The sequence below is a fragment of the Sphaeramia orbicularis genome, chromosome 10 (genome assembly GCF_902148855.1).
Source record: "Sphaeramia orbicularis chromosome 10, fSphaOr1.1, whole genome shotgun sequence".
In the NCBI taxonomy this organism is placed as follows: Eukaryota; Metazoa; Chordata; class Actinopteri; order Kurtiformes; family Apogonidae; genus Sphaeramia; species Sphaeramia orbicularis.
Genome location: NC_043966.1, coordinates 12074933 through 12091970, shown reverse-complemented (window position 1 = coordinate 12091970; position 17038 = coordinate 12074933). Strand labels below are relative to the sequence as shown.

Below are 17038 nucleotides of genomic sequence, written 5' to 3'. Positions count from 1 at the left end.
TGATATGAGAAAGGTCATTTTGAGCGCTGGCCCTTTAAATGCAAATGAGCCAATTCACACCCCACCCCCTCCAGGTTGTTGACTGTGCTGCTCTGTCCCGTTCAACCAACAACTGAACATTTTAGGTAATTGGCTTGAAGTTTGGACATATTTTTAGTTTTTACTACAACTGCTGCTGATAAACAATTATGGCGTACTCTGAGAAATGTTCGTCAGAAGTCTTGACCTTATATGGGCAAATGTCATGATGTAACTAGTTACAGATGTAACAAATTAAGAAAGAATTAAAAGTAGTTGTAGAAATCCACTAAATTCTTGCCAAAATTCATATAAAGATCGCAGCATCTGGAGTGTTCAAATTGACATTTTTTCAACTATTAGGGTCCCCAAATACACAAATAAATGTACCAAAGACTAATAATAGAGCGTTTACCAAAACATGACCTTTAAGGAAAGTGGAAAACAATTCCAGACAGACAAAACCTTTAGTTGTAGAGGTCTGTTAATAGTGGTAAGTTGAAAAAAATCATCATCAATTAGTTTTCCGTGTCCTAAAGTTGTCACTTCAACCTGGAAACTCCAAAAAAAAAAAAAAAAAACCAACACAATAAGGACTGGCTTTACTTTGCCTGTCAAACTTCATTTCTCAGCAGGGGTGAAGCTAATCTTGATTTGCATCAAGGCTCAGAGGACATTCTCTTTGTCGAGTCTGTTTCTGTTCCGAACAATAACTGTCAGTGGGTGTTTTTGCATCTCCTAAGGGAGATCTGCAGTTACCACGGCAACAAGTTTTTGCCGGCAAAAAAGGTGTGTGATACCTGTTTCAGCGCCCGTTCAATCTCCACTCCCTGAGCCCAGGGCACAGCGGGGTTGGCCAGGCAGTCGCCGTTGTTGGCCCGTCTGGTGAAGTCGATGCGCTGTTTGTGCAGGTGACGGAAGGCCTCCGTCATCACCTGCACGGCGTCGTACGTCAGCGCCGATGTGTACTGTGGAAGGACAATGGAAACAGATGACGGATGTAGAACTGTTATAAGACCTTGATTCTGTTTCTTTTTACAATAACTTAACCTTTAAAGACCTTGAGCTATTGTTGTAGAGACTTCCGAATGAATTTATCTCTACATTTAACTTTTCCTTTGTCATTTATCACCGCTGATTATTTTATTATCCTCTGAATCCTACATTTTTCCAAGAAAATCAGGCATTTTCCTACATTTAATTTTCCAATCATGTAGATGTTCATTAAAGCTCTGAGTAATTTCAAAGGATATTACATCAAACGTGTTAAAATTGAAGCAGAAGTGACATTTTCATCAAAAGGAAATTTTTAATCTGGATGAGTCTTTCCTAATTAGTTAAAGGTTACATAAGAATGAATGAATAAAACTTCTGAGGCAAAGGGTAACTGAATTTGCTTTAAAGATGAATGACCACAGTAATAAAAAGAGAATGCTTGAGGACACAGATTTTTCCTACAAACTTCGCTGAAACATACAGTTGCGGAAAAAATTATTAGATGACCCTTTGTTTTCTTCAATTTCTCGTTCATTTTAATGCCTGGTACAACTAAAGGCACATTTGTTTGGACAAATATAATAACAACAAAAATAGCTCATAAGAGTTTAATTTCAGAGCTGATATTTAGCCATTTTCCATGTTTTTCTTGATAATAACCAAACTCACTTCAGCTCTTACATCAATATCTAGGGCACTGTACTGCCAAAAACAGTGCTTTTAGGTATTCCATGTTTTCTTTTCTGTCTGTTTTAGTCACATGATACACACAGGAGTTAGTACTTGATTGCATAACCATTGTTTTTGATGACTTTTGATGGTCTAATAATTTTTTCTGTTACTGTAGTGCGAGTGTGAATCAAAGTAAATGGGTTTCCTTTAGTCAAACTGGATGTATTTGACTTGGAATTAGCCGCTTGTTTAACGACAACCAAACATCATCACTGGTCTTAATAACATCGCTCTGACAAATGAGAATTGACCAGGATGAGTCACTATGGAAACAATGGGATGTGTCTTTCTCTGTGTTATGTTGAGCTGCACCACAGTCTGTTCTGGATTTTTCACTGTAATTTTTATTTTGTTTTTTTTTTTTTATTTGCACATACAGTATGAAATAAGACAGATACATGTAAATATCTCTCTTGAAAGCGCAAAGGGTATGAAAATGTGCATGTGAGGTTGGAAACCCAAAAGGCTTATAGAATGACCTCACCTTGACTTAATTGTATTTTAAACAAAATAAAAGAATTCCATTTGCATACCTTCCATGAAATAGAGGGATAAATAAAAATGACATAAAAGTAAAAGAAATGCTGGTTATATACTCTATCTATGAATATCATTTCTTTCAGTAACATAAAGAGCAAAAAGAAATTAATAATAATGACAATGCAATAATACTAGTTGTAATAGAAACACTAAATACAAAGATAAATAAATAATTATAAATAAATAAATAGATGGATGGGAAGAAGTGAGAATCCAAAGGGAAGAGAACCCTAATACAGCTGAATTAAGTTCAAATAACACACCATAATTTTCACCAACCAGATATTGTCGGTCAATATAAAATTAACTTCTACCCTTTTATATACATATTTATAGAATCTGTGAAATTAATTTCATTGGTATGTTTGATATATTGGTAAAGTAAGACGTATTACTAGTGATTAAATGGAAGAATCTTTCCTGCACATAAAATATTAGTTGTCAGCATAATAGTACTAATTCTGTATGAGATTCAGCAAAAAGAGAAATGTGCTGCATGTGGGTTTGTGTAACAGTGCATGTGAGTCTGTCCTGAGCGGTGTCTTTAATAATGCACACAGTGTTTACGTACAAGGGGAAAGTATAGACGGAGGTCATTTATTAGGGGGTTGCAAACAGAATAATTGCATGCAGGGACCTGCATTTAACCCATAAAGACCCAAACATCCATCGTTAACCAAAAGCATCAACTGATCTAAACTGTTTAATACCTGTTGATCCACTAATCCTATCAATACATGTAAATAATTGGTGTAAAATGCAGTTTGTCACTTTTTCATGGTCATCAGATATGACCCTTTTGGACGTTCAGAGGCTGCGTAGTTGCCATGGAAACACTGTCATCTTCGACAACATTGATTCATCAGTGAAACCCATGGAGTTGGATCAATGACAGTGGATGGAGACGCTGGGTTTATGTTCAGTTAATGATAGATTTTACTGAAAAAGTCATTTTGTCTGTTGTGATCTAATGACCTTTGAGTTTACTCTGAGCTTTTATGAACATCTACATGATTAGTCAATTAAACATAGGGAAATAGATGATCTTCACTGGAAAAAAAATGCCAAATTCACAGGATAATATAATAAATGGTGATATACATGTATCGTAGAAATTGTTTTGGTTAATTCTACAGATGTTTTTAGCTCAGTAGTTCTTACACTTGCACTTCTTTCCATGCCTGGTTTGGTATTGTACGATTAGCTTATTTATTTATTTATTTATTTAATTTGATTTTTTTTTCTTCTTTCCTCTTTCTTTCATTCATATCTTATTCTTATTCTAGGAAATATTATTGTACTTTTAGAATGTAAGCCCCTTTTATGTATTTGGCTGTAACTGTTCTGCCTGAGCATACTTTCCCATATCTGTCATTGTCTAACTTTTTTTTTTCTACTATATTAGTATTCCATAATCCATGTGATGTTTTATTATGTTGGTTGTTTGTCCAGGATAACACATGGAAATTAGCTTCTCTGCTAAATCTGGTGCATGCATCTTGTTCTTTGCAACTAATGCCAATACACCCTGTCCTGTAACTAAATAAATAAATACTAAATCACTTAGGAAAGGTTAAATAGAGAGGAAAGTTTATTTGATCTGACAGCATCATGTTATGTTGTTCAAAGTTAGTCATAATTTCATGTTCGCTGTACTTATCTCTTTTATTGTGTTGTTTTCTATGTTTTTATTCTGCTGTTGTGCACTTTTGCTTTGTCTGTCAAAGCACTTGTAAACTCAGCTTTTAAAGGTACTATATAAATAAAGCTATTATTATTATTATTAGTTGGGAAATGACACAAAAGTCACACTGGGTCCTCATGGGTTAAAGGCAGGTATGTGTGCTAATCTTACCCTTATTTTACTGTCAGCCCCTGGATACTCTTTTTCTTCTAGAGCTTCCCATCTCTGGTCAAACTTGGACACCAAAGGGTCGTCAAAATCTACAATCTGAAAGCCTGACACGTTGGCACCACCGTACTGGATTTTGGACAAATCTCCATCGATGAAACCCTGAAGACATGAACACATTAAGCCAAATAATTCTACTTTTACTGCTGTTATAGCTACACTGTGCATACAGATGGTGTAAACTTACCAGATTGGCTATAATGTAGTGGTAGCCTTTGACATGTCTGCCAATAGTGATGACCTGCATGGACAGAGGACACGTATAATCAGTCTCAAGCCAAAAATTCAGTTAATAGAAGTTTGCATTGTAAAATATTTTGCCAGCTCAGTTTATATACGACTCAAGATGTGAATGCCAGCTTTTTATTATTTTGTCACTGAGATAAGACGCATATAAATATAATACAGACTATTGTAGTATCAAAACTGTGAAAATCTGCCATTTAATTCACACATTATAATTTCTCATTATCAGCCCTAGCACGGCTGACAGTCCTTCATTATGAGATAAAAACAAAAAAACATGGTGTTCACAGTCACAAAAAGTGCTAGACAGAGATATCCAATTCCACTTATCAGCCAGGAAACAGAAAAAAAAAAGAGTAAAATAACAGAAATATCTCTACTACTGTATGTACCGTTTCATAGCCTCACATTAAATGACACACCTGAAACTAATCCCACCGCTTGACTGGCACCTCTGTTTTCAGGGCTGCGAGTTGAAGCAGATTTCAATAACGACATCTTGTATCACCTATGAAAATGTCTTTGAAACGAAATGAGCAACTTCCACCTGAATGGATTCTGTTTCCCCCCGATAAACAGGCGCTGGGGGTTGCGGGCATTGATTTAATTCAGCCTATGGTTAAACAGAAGTCGGGTTTCTTTAAATGCTAATCGATAACTTTGTCTCTTGGGAAAAAGGTGGAATAAAAATAGCCTGTTTATGTCCATCTGCTTCGCCTTTAATTGCAGTTTTGTTTACAGACCAAATGAACAATTAGTGTAATTGTTATGGAGCCTTTCAACATCTGCTGGACCACTCCATGTGTTTTAGTCGACATATTTGGGCTAAATATCCTTTTATCCTACAGGAACTATTAGAGGACAATAAGGCTGTTAGCATTCCCTGCATCCGTTTACATTTATAAATAATTATTATTACTGCAAATTATTTCTCAGAGCTATTTACACTTCACAGTTTTATTTTATTCAAGCAAAATGAAATACTTATTACACTTAAATACTCATTATTTTCCTTATCAAACTACAAATCAGGACCAAATCTAAATCTACTATTCTCATACCTTAATTAAGATCATTTATCCTTTATTGTCAGTATACAGTACATGCACCACAAACTGAAATGTAACTTATGTTTTTAAGCCATTGCTAGAACATGCAGACTATCCTATCCAATCCAACTTTATTTGTAAAGCACTTTAAAACAACCACAGTGGACCAAAGTGCTGTACAGAAAAGTAAATAAAAAACAAAATAACAGAGTAAAATACAAGAATAGATTAAAAATACATAAATAAATAAAAAATACAGAAGAATAGATAAAACCTGAATAAAAGAAAAAAAGGCAAGAATAGATTAAAAACATAAAAAGCTGTACAATTTAAAAAAAAAAAAAAAAAAAAAATAGGAGCAGGGGGATTGCCATATCAGGTGCCTGGGGTGCAAATGGGGGGATTAAGTGCCTTGCTCAAGGGCACATCAGCCAACAACTTTTTTTTTTCTGCCTGTCTGTGGAATCGAACCGGCAACCCTTCGGTCTACAGCATTCTGGGCCACAGCTGCCCCCCAATTCATTACGTTCATCCTGTTTTGGTTCGTCTGTTATAACAGCAGCTCTAAATGTTGCTGATGGGACACAAAAATGTAAACTAGAAAAGCACTCAGAGAGCGTAGACCCCCGCCAAACCCCCCTCCCCCAATCACCACCAAAATTTTATCGGTTGTTCCTTGTGCCAGTATCAACATTTCCTGAAAATTTCATCAAAATCCTTCCATAACTTTTTGAGTTATCTTGCTAACAGACAAACAAACAAACCCTGATGAAAACACAACCTCCTTGGCAGAGGTAATAAAAACACAGTGCAATGATTAGCACATGTCATAAACACACACTTGATTCATATTAGAACACAGAAAAAATTGACCATTAAAAAAAAAAGAATAGCTTTGAATATGGTGGCATAAATATAGGATGGATATATGAGTCTTGCTGCTCAACAGTGTTGGGTCTTATATTTTGTTTCATGATGCACCAAATACAGGATGTTCCTAACGTCTGGACACATTGGGTAATCTCATTAACTATATATATATGTATTTTTACCTCCACAGTTTGAATATGGCCTTGTCGAAAGAAGAAAGAACTGAACTTGTACTTCTCAGTGGACGTGAAGGATGATCCTTAACATTCCAATTGCTGAAAATTTAATTTCTTTAAAATATGCATTTTTGCCCATGTATCCAGACTTTAGGGACACACTGTATTTTCGGTTGGTGTAAAGTCTGGACTGCAGATAGGCCGGTTCAGGACCTGGATTCTTCTATGAACCCAGGGTGTTTTAATAGATGAAGTATGAGGTTTAACATTGTCTTGCTGAAATATTCAAGGCCTTCCCTGAAAAATACATCATCTAAATAGGAGCATATTGTTAGCCTCATAGCATAATTGGTTAAGTCATAGATGTTTTTTAGGTCACAGCCAATGATACAAAATGAAACAGCAGTGTTAGGAGAGTAAAGTTATGCCCATATCACAGTTTGGCCAAAAATATGACTTAACCCATGAAGACCCAAACGTACACTGGCAACCAAAATCATTTACTGATATAAAAAGTTAAATACCTGTTGATCCACTAATCCTATCAATACACGTAAATAATTGGTACAAAATACAGTTTGTCATCTTTTCATGGTCATCAGATATGACCCACTTGGACGTTCAGAGGCTCCGTAGTGAACATGGAAACACCGTCATCTTCTACAACATTAGAGTCTGACAAATGACAGCGGATAGAGACACTTGTTTTATTTTCAATTAATGATATATTTTACTGAAAATGTCACTTTTGTTGCATTTTCTCTGTTTTTATTATATATAATAATGCTTAACTTTAATTAGAGTTTTTATGAACAGCTACATGATCAATTAATTAAATATAGGAAAATACCTGATTATCACAGAAAAATGCAAAATACAAGCATAATATTAGAATAAATGTTGATAAACCACTTATGAAAGGCTAAAAATAGAGAAAAATTTATTTGGGAACCGCCATAAAGGTCTTTATGGGTTAAGTAATTTTACTATGAGGCGAATTATATGTTGTTCTGAAACCTATATCCCATTTAGCATTGATGATGCCTTTGGGTCAACACACGGTACTTGAAATCTCTCTGACAGGACATTTTAGAGACAATTTGACAGAATACTGTTGCTAAATGACCCACATTTTTACTTTTAAATTCATTTTTGCTTTAGTTGGACCATAAGGGATTTTCCAAAACAAGGAACTACTTTACACTGAAATAAATGTTGGAATGGCAATCAATTAAATTTCGCTCTCTAACGGGACATTACTGTGTTTTGACCCCTTTCCAAATGTCCAAGCTGCCTGTTCCATGGGCACAAATGCACCCCCATACCATCACAGACGCAGACTTTTGAACTGATGAACCCTCACCCTGAGAACAAGACTGATGGTCCCTCTCCTCCTTAGACCAGAGGACATGTCCATAACCACAGAGCAGTTTTCCTTTTGCCTCAGTCCATTTTAAATCATGTTCACATATGGCTTCTTCTTTGCATGACGGAGCTTTAACCTGTATGTGTGGATGTGATGGTGAGCTGTGTTCACAGACGATGGTTTCTGGAAGTGTTCCTGAGCCCATGCAGAGATTCCCATCACACAGTCACGTCTGGTTGTGCAGTGCAGTTCTGCCCGAGGGCCCGAAGATGAAGGCATCCAATACAGATTTTCAGCCTTGTTCGGCCTAGATTCTCAGAACCTTTTGATTACATAATTTACTGTAGATGATGAGATATGCACAGCCTTCCCAGTTTTAAGTAGATGAACATGATACAGAAATTGTTCAACAGTTTGTGGACAGATTTTAGTCTTGGCCCATCTTTACTTTTGTAAGACTCTGCCTTTAAGATGCTCTTTTTACCTTATTGTCTCTTAAAATTCCACATTTTCTCAGTTTAAGGGAAGATTTATGAGATTTTCTAGTCATTGCATTCTGTTTGAAATTGAAATTGCAGTTTGACCAACTAATAATATGCATCAGAATGATCCAAATGACACCACAGGGGTAAGAACGGGATGAAAAAATATCATTCAAATGTAAAATGTAAAATGAAATGCAAAAATAAATTTGTGTACTACTCATTAGTTTATGTTAAACTGTTGCAGCGCTTCCCAACTCAAGCTGGGTTTTTAAGCTAACAGGCAGCAAATGAGATCCTGTCAAACAAATACTTTCACTCAATATGTATAGTCATCCTAACATCAATCTCAACACGACAAGATGATACATAGACGGATGGGTTTGTTTGAACAGTTGAAAACACGGTGACAGCATCTAAATCTCCATTTCCTAACTCCCAGTTTACCTAACCTGCTTCACATATGTTGCAGGCAGGAGAGAAAGAAGCTGTTTCACGTCACGATAAATAAAAAAAGACTCTTGTGCGGACAGGGTGAAACACATCAAGACGCACTAGCACTGTATGTTCTTCCCATTGTACATCACTACATTATTTACTGAACTAACAGATGTATTTTTGTGTAATCTCCATGCTTCAGGTTCAAGTCTCTGCCTCACCTGCTCCATGATGTCTTTGACTTTGTCCTGTTCACAGTCCAGAATCACCCTCCTCTCCTTCTTGTTCTCCAGATCCTGGAACAGCGAGCGGTACGCCTCATCCTTCCTCTCGTCTTTCAGGTTCCCCACGTTGATGGCCGTCACCTGCCACTTCCTCTCGGCCGCCGTGTCCAGAACGACCTGCAGCGTCGTAAGGCCTGAGAATGGAACGGGAAAGAAAGAAAACTTAACGCTTGAAGCCCGAAACAGCAGCCAGCGAACAAAAGCATCTACTGATCTAAATGTTTAATAACTTTTGAACCACTAATCCTATCAATACGTGTAAATAATTCAGGTAAAATGCAGTTTCTGAGCTTTACATCGTCATCAGATATGACCCATTTGGACGTTCAGAGGCTCCGTAGTGAACATGGAAACACCATCTTCTGCAACATTGATTCGCCAGTAAAATCCATGTAGTTTGACAAATGACAGTGTTTGTAGACACTTGTTTTATGTTCAGTTAATGATATATTTGCTGAAAATGTTATTTGTTCTTCAGTTTTTTCTGTTCTGATATAATATCCTTTGATTTTACTCAGATCTTTCATGACCAGTAAATTAAATATAGAAAAATATGTGCTTTTCACTGAAAAATGGAAAATGATGAGGATGATGTTATAATAAAAGATGATAAATCTCTTAAGGAAAGTTAAATACAGACAAAAAAATTATTTGAAAGTCACTAGAAAAATCTTTAAGAGTTGTTTCATACTGTAACACTACTCACTGGCAAATTCCAACTAGATTTTCACAAAAAAAAATAAAATAAAAAAAAATACAAAAAAATTCATGAGTAAAATATAAAATACAGAAAATGTCTTACAACATTGTAAAAGACAATAGTTAAAGAAGGAAAATGTTGTTTGCATGGTGTGATTAGGAGTTGAATTTTAATTCTAAAACCTGCCTTGCATTACTGGATCTAATAATATAATAATAACCTTTATTTATGGTATATTTTTAATAAAGCAGTTTACAAAGTACTTTGAGAGTCAAAGCAAACAGGACAATCAGAACTGATAAGCACCACAACATCAACAATTAACCAAACGGTAATTAGCAAAGCTTAAAAACCATGAAAGAACTGTCATAAAGAATGAATTAAACAGGCAAATATAGAATGACAGTAGAAATAATTAACCCATAAAGACCCAAACAACCATCATTGACCAAAAGCATCTACTGACCTAGACTGTTCAATACCTGTTGATCCACTAATACTATCAATACATGTAAATAATTGGTGTAAAATACAGGTTGCCAACTTTTCATGATGATCAGATATGACCCATTTGGACATTCAGAGGCTCCGTAGTTACCATGGAAACACCATCATCTTCTACAACATTGATTCACCAGTAAAACCCATGGAGTTGCATCAATGACAGTGGATGGAGATACTGGGTTTATGTTCAGTTAATAATATTTTGTTGAAAAAGTCAAGTGTTTTTGTTCAGTTTTCATTGTTTTGATATAATAACCATTAAATTACTCTGAGCTTTTATGAACATTTATATGATCAGTAAATTAAATATAGCAAAATACATGATTTTAACTGAAAAAACATAAAAAAAAAAACAAAGGACAATATTGTAATAAATGGTGATAAATTACTTCAGAATGGTTAAAATATTTTGTTGGTGGCCTGTAAAAAGACTATCACCAGGAAATGGCTATTCCACAAGAGCCCAACTTAAAATGAATGGATGGAAATCACAATGGACATTTATAAAATGGAAAAGATAACAGCATTTGTTTATCGCAAATTGGAGAAATTCGCTTCATACTGGGAAAACTGGGTCAACTATGTCACACCCTATAGGCCTGATTTTGTTTTCACAAATCAGTGATTGTGTTGTATGGAAAAGATTACTCTCTACTTGTACATTTTTTTTCCTTTTTCTTCTTTTATTTGGTTATCTGCCTTCTTTTCAGTGTTTGGACACAAAACAAAAATATTATTTTGGCATTCAGAGCAGATAACACATGTATGAGATATATATATATATACACACATATATGAATGATATGATATATATGATATATATTTTTATAATTGCATTTATTGATTCAGTATTTTTAATTTACCATAGGAGGGCTAGTGCTATTTATTGCTAAGCATTTTTTATTGTTGCTGTGATTGTTATTGTTATTTGTTTGTTATTTATTTTTTGATATTGGGTGGAGAGAGAGCCAGGGCACACTGTGTTTCATTGCCATGGTACTTGTACCCTGAACACACATGACAAATAAACTTGAAACTTTGATATGTACATATGATGTGCTGAATGTGCATGTCTGATACTGAATGTCAATAAAAAATAAATTATATATTTTAAAAAAAAAAAAGAATTGTTAAAATAGAGTGAAAAATGAATTTGGGAACTGCCACAAAAGTAGCAATGGGTCTTTATGTGAAAATAAAAAGTCTGTAATATCAGTACTCAATCCCAATAAAAGTGCAATAAAAAGCAGTAATTTCTTATCGTTGTATAAGCAAACTTAAAATGAACTAATGGAAAAAAGTATGAAAATAAACTAAATGCAAATGTAGAATGTAAAATCGGTGAACCTGTATTCAGTGTCTGTCTGTTCACAGTCTGTGGATGTTTCACAGCGGCTCTGTTCCTTATGTAAAGAGCTCATCAGGATGAGTCACAGGTGTTCTGGCTCGAACCGGACCAACATGTGGGAGGGAAGTGGGTCTAACAATACACTCGACTGAATCAGCAGCACAAGCCTCACACTGCTGTTTTAGGTTGTATGGGAATTTAAGAGCACATCCTCGAGCGTGCAAAAAAAGGGTTTTCGTTTCACTTTTCAATTTAGGCGTTTGTGATTTCCCATCCCTAACTTTTTTCTATGACTGTACAGAGTGAGAGAGGTTAAACAGAGAGGGTGATAGATTTAACAGGATTCCCACTGTGAAAGTGATTAGTTGAAGCATCTGAGACGACTGAGCTCTGCTCTCTTTGGAAACTGGTGAGTGTTTAGGACAGCGGGTAATGATTATTTTCATTGTAGTTTAACACTGATCTGCCTCAGAGATAAAACGTGCAAAATCTGACACATTTCAATAAGACAAACTGGAAAAACATGATGACAGTGCTGGTTAGCTACTGCTTTGAAAACATAACACAAAGATAAAGCATTATTACATATGTTTAATGTATTTTTAAAATTTATTTATTATTATTTTGTGTTTTTTTTCTTTTGTCTAGAAATAATAATAAATAATAAAATGAATGAATGAATGAATGAATGAATAATACATCAGTTTTATATAGCGCCTTTCTAAGTACTCAAAGACACTAGTATAGCTTATCCACCAGTAGGGGTGTAAGAAAACATTGGTTCTGCCATATATTGCAATATTTCATTTCACAATACTGTATCAATATTAAAAAGTACTGTATCGATATTTTTAGGTATTTATTCAAATGCAGATAATGTGGAGGTTCTTTTTTTTTGTTTATATTCTCTTTATTATTATTTAACACTCTTTTATTAAATAATGTTCGTTCCTTTGTTGGGATTGCACAAAAATAGTGTTATGATATTAATTATGAACTAACAGAATATGAACATTGGAGCAGGATCTTAAACTGTAATGTCTGTAAAACATAATTTAAGTTTTAACACAGGAAAATTTTGTGATATAGCATTAGATCCTGTTCTGATCACATAAAAATGGGTTTAGTATTTGTGCATGTTTCTGGAGTAATTCCATTCTTCAAGGAAATAGTCATTAAAAAAAAGAAACAAACAAAAATTGCCTTTTTAACAGTATCATGATATATGGTGATATATCGTACCCTGATCCTAGTATTGTAATTTGTATTGTATCGCCAGATTCTTGCCAGTACACACCCCTACCCACCAGGTACTGCCCCCTCTTTGTTGTTGTTCTTTATGTGGTTAGTTAAAAGTGCTTCTCTTTTTGTGTTTGAGTATTTCTTTTGGGCTCCCCACTACTCCCAGTACAGATAGCTTTGTTTTGGTTTAATTTGGCAGTACCTGTTCAGCTCTCTATTCTGGTCTGTGTTTAGTTTTTGATTATTCAAGCTGAGTGCTGCAAAATAAAATTGCACTTTTACACCTGCTACCACCTGGTTTCTGTTGTTACTGCCTGTACTCGCTCTAACCCCATAGTGGAGCTGAAACAGTGGGCTGAAACACTTTCTGAAGTTGAATAATCAGGTCAGTTTACATCAGTTAGTCATGATTTCATGATTAACATGTCATTTCACCCAAACACCAGTCACAACAATAATATACTACTACAACTACTACTACTACTACTACTACTAGTAATAATAATAATAATAATAATAATAATAATAATAATAATAATAATAATAATAATAATAATGATACCTTTGCATTTCCCATAAAATAATGTAATATTTGGTGCATTTATGAAATAATTTAACTATAATAATGAAAACAGTTGAGATTTTTGGCATGTAAATAACAGATGAACTACAAACAAATGAAAATTGAGTTTGTGCAAATTTGAGTTTTGCAAAGTAGAACTATTTTATGCCCATTCTGGTTGATGAAATGTTAAATGTTTCATTCTGTGTAAACTGTTTTTACCGTTCAGTGGGTGAATGGCTAACAACAATATCAAACTGTTCAAATAAAAAGTAGCTGAAATTAATTTCCATACGTTGCTTATGTTTTTTTGACAAGGCCACATGGAGTCACTCGATTGAGGTTAAAGACTCTGGTTAAAAAGCCATACAGTCGTGGAAAAAATTATTAGACCATCAAGAGTCATCAAAAACAATGGTTATGCAATCAAGTACTAACTCCTGTGTGTATCATGTGACTAAAACAGACAGAAAAGAAAACATGGACTGTCTAAAAGCACTGTTTTTGTCAGTACAATGCCATAGATATTGATGTAAGAACTGAAGTGATTTTGGTTATTATCAAAAAAACCATGGAAAATGACTAGATATCAGCTGTGAAGTTAAAGTCTTATGAGCTATTTTTGTTGTTATTATATTTGTCCAAACAAATGTACCTTTAGTTGTACCAGGCATTAAAATGAACAAGAAATGGAAGAAAACAAGGGTGGTCTAATATTTTTTTTCCATGACTGTATTACCTTTTTATTGTGTATGTATTTATATTAATTCTTATTATTTATGGTCAGAAAGTAACTTTTTTTTTAAATGCGGAAGTACAACTTTTAAAATAATTCTAATGATAAAAATGATTGTGAATGAGAAATAACGAACTCTGAATCCTTTTGTAAGCATTTTATGCGACAATATAAACCAAATTAACAGTAAAAGACAAAGTGTTTATTGCAGTGATACGTATCGAGAAGTAAATTTGTCAGTTTTTTTTTTTTTGCATTATAGCGTCATTAATATTGAAACCCCTGTGTTCAATGTGTCCTAATATTTTTGTCCATGTGAAATTGCAAATCGATATACCCATCTGTCAAATATACATGTAAATAAACAATTCTGTATCAAATATTTTCACATATATATAATACATAATTCTAATGATACAAATTACTGTGAGGTTGCAAACTCCTGTCCAATGGGCTCAAATTTAGGCTTTTTCTCAACAAATAAAACAAACAAATAAGACAGGACAGTGCAGAGATCCCCGTATGTGAGTGATTAAATTCTGTGTAGAACCGGTGATCTTTTTGGAATCAACCCTGTTAAAGTCCGAGCCCACGCCGTCCATCTGAACTTGAATTCCTACCCCGTCTCCGTCCAGATCCACAGCTAAATCTCTGCTCATATCGATCCCTGTTCTGCAAAGGGCAGTGGAGAGCAGTTTGATAAAAGGGTCGAGTGTTTCATTCTGCCGTGCTACAGTGAAGTGAATTACAGATGTAATCAATTTCATGCGACACAGGGGCGGTTTTATGAGGGCGGGGAGGAAAATGGAGCCTTGCAGTTTTATCTGAATGAACTATACATCATAATTACGGTAAGGTCATTATGGTCTGGTTAAATATGACGGTTTCATCGATGCCTATTACATGAGATAATTAGCTTTAAGAGCAACTTACAGCAAAGATAATACAAGGACAAAGGCAAAATGGTAATAAATGTTAACCTCGGACTTAATGAACAATTACGGTTAAATTGGAAGTTAAGATATTTCTGTCTTTGACTGTTAGAAAATACACTGTAATGAAAATTTTTGATTTATTTTCACTATAAGATGTTTTAATATGTTCACTTACTGCACTGCTCCCTCATACTTTCATACTTAACAGATTATGTGGAGGTATGGGGAAACACCTTACAAAACAATCATCAAGCCAATATTCATCCTGCAAGAGAATGCCATTAGGATTACACATCAGAAGGATTACTTTGCACCAACCAATCCACTTTACATCATTACAAATATTCTGAAATTAGAAGATCTGGTTAACCTCAACACTGTTGTATTCATCTATAAAGGTACACAACAACCTACTTCCACCCTGCATACAGGACCTGTTCTCAGTCAGAGTCCCAGTCCAACCTTAGGGGGACCAGTATGATCAACAACTCAAAGGCAAGGACCAACACAAAAGACAAATGCATATCTATAACTGGAGTAAAATTATGGAATAACCTTGATAAAGAATGAGAAACATGCACATCAGTCACCATATTTAAAAGGATGTTTAACCCTTTCATGCATGAATTATGAGAACCTTAGTTAAGTTTTTGTTTTTTGTTTTTTGTTTCTTTTTTTTTTTTTGAGTGTTTTTATTCCTCCTTGGGCATGAAAAAACAATACAATTGAGTTGCTTTTTTTCATGGATTTACAAAAATGTCCACTCAGCTACACTATGCATTATATTTTTGAAGCAAAGAAACAAGTATTTAAAACCCAATATCAGAAAATGATACGAAAACAATGAAATAAAAACATGTTTAATGCTGCTAATCTGATATTTTCTCACATTTTAACATATTCTAACGCTAGTTATTACTCACTTCATGGAGATAATATGCAAAAAAATAACAATTAACAATTGATTTCCACTCAAGAACCAATCAAGAACAGCAAAGTTACAGTAATGGTATGAACTGCAGTTTATGAGATGGTGCATAAGTGTCCGCTGTGTTGGCTGATAATGGAACTAAAACAACCAAACCCACGAAAATACAAGAGAGCAGCTGTAGAATAACTGTCCACTGTAGTGACCACTATGCATGAAAGGGTTAAAACTAAGGTATTCAGTAAATATAAAATATGAGGATAAATTAAGACAATTATCAGTATGAATCTTAGATTTTGCTTAGACTATATTATTTGTTTATCTGTATTATTGTTTAAAACTGCACCATCTTTATCTTGTTTTGTTTCTGCAACTTTCCTTCTTGTACATAGGGTAGGCATAAATAAGCTGTTGCTTCTGCCTACATCTTTTCGCCCATGTTTAATATCGAAATCAAAACTGTATGTATATATATATATCATGTTTTGTTAAATGGACAAATAAATTACTAACTTACTTTACTATCCATCTAATAATTTACTGATCTGTGATACATTAAAACATTCTTGGCTTTATCTGTTTGCACACTGAACTGTTATGTTATATTTCTTAAACTGGGCACTGTTCCTGCTGTATCGACCGCTACTGCACGATGCGTATTCCCCTTGGATAAGAATAGTTTATGTTTAGAATAAGACATATGTTTGGAGCAGACATTATTCCATCCCTTCACACCGAAAGCAAAGCTGTTGCGTGACCTGAAATTCACCCCGAGTGTAAAAGGTCGAGAAGAAGCAAGGACAGAGGCTTTTTTTTTCCTGTTGTCGCTGCACTCTTTGACAAAGCAAATAAATCACTGCAGCTGTATTGGAAAGCAGCAGAAAGAACCGTAACTTCCTGTTTCTCCTAATTATTTCTTCATTTCCACTCATCATACATGCAGCTTTGACTGTAAAAGCTTGACTTCATGCTCA

At 34.6% G+C, this 17038-nt stretch overlaps 1 protein-coding gene across 6 annotated transcripts in view; it reads right to left on the bottom strand.

The window, feature by feature from the left end:
• gria2b (glutamate receptor, ionotropic, AMPA 2b) overlaps positions 1-17038 on the bottom strand; it is a 95743-nt gene that overhangs the window by 19308 nt on the left and 59397 nt on the right. For all 6 annotated transcript variants that reach the window (XM_030145234.1, XM_030145229.1, XM_030145230.1 and 3 more), the window contains exons 4-7: positions 9047-9243; positions 4386-4439; positions 4142-4300; positions 819-986 (exon numbers count right to left, since the gene is read on the bottom strand). In XM_030145234.1, the coding sequence (XP_030001094.1) occupies positions 819-986; positions 4142-4300; positions 4386-4439; positions 9047-9243 (578 nt within the window). The remainder of the gene's footprint in view (positions 1-818; positions 987-4141; positions 4301-4385; positions 4440-9046; positions 9244-17038) is intronic.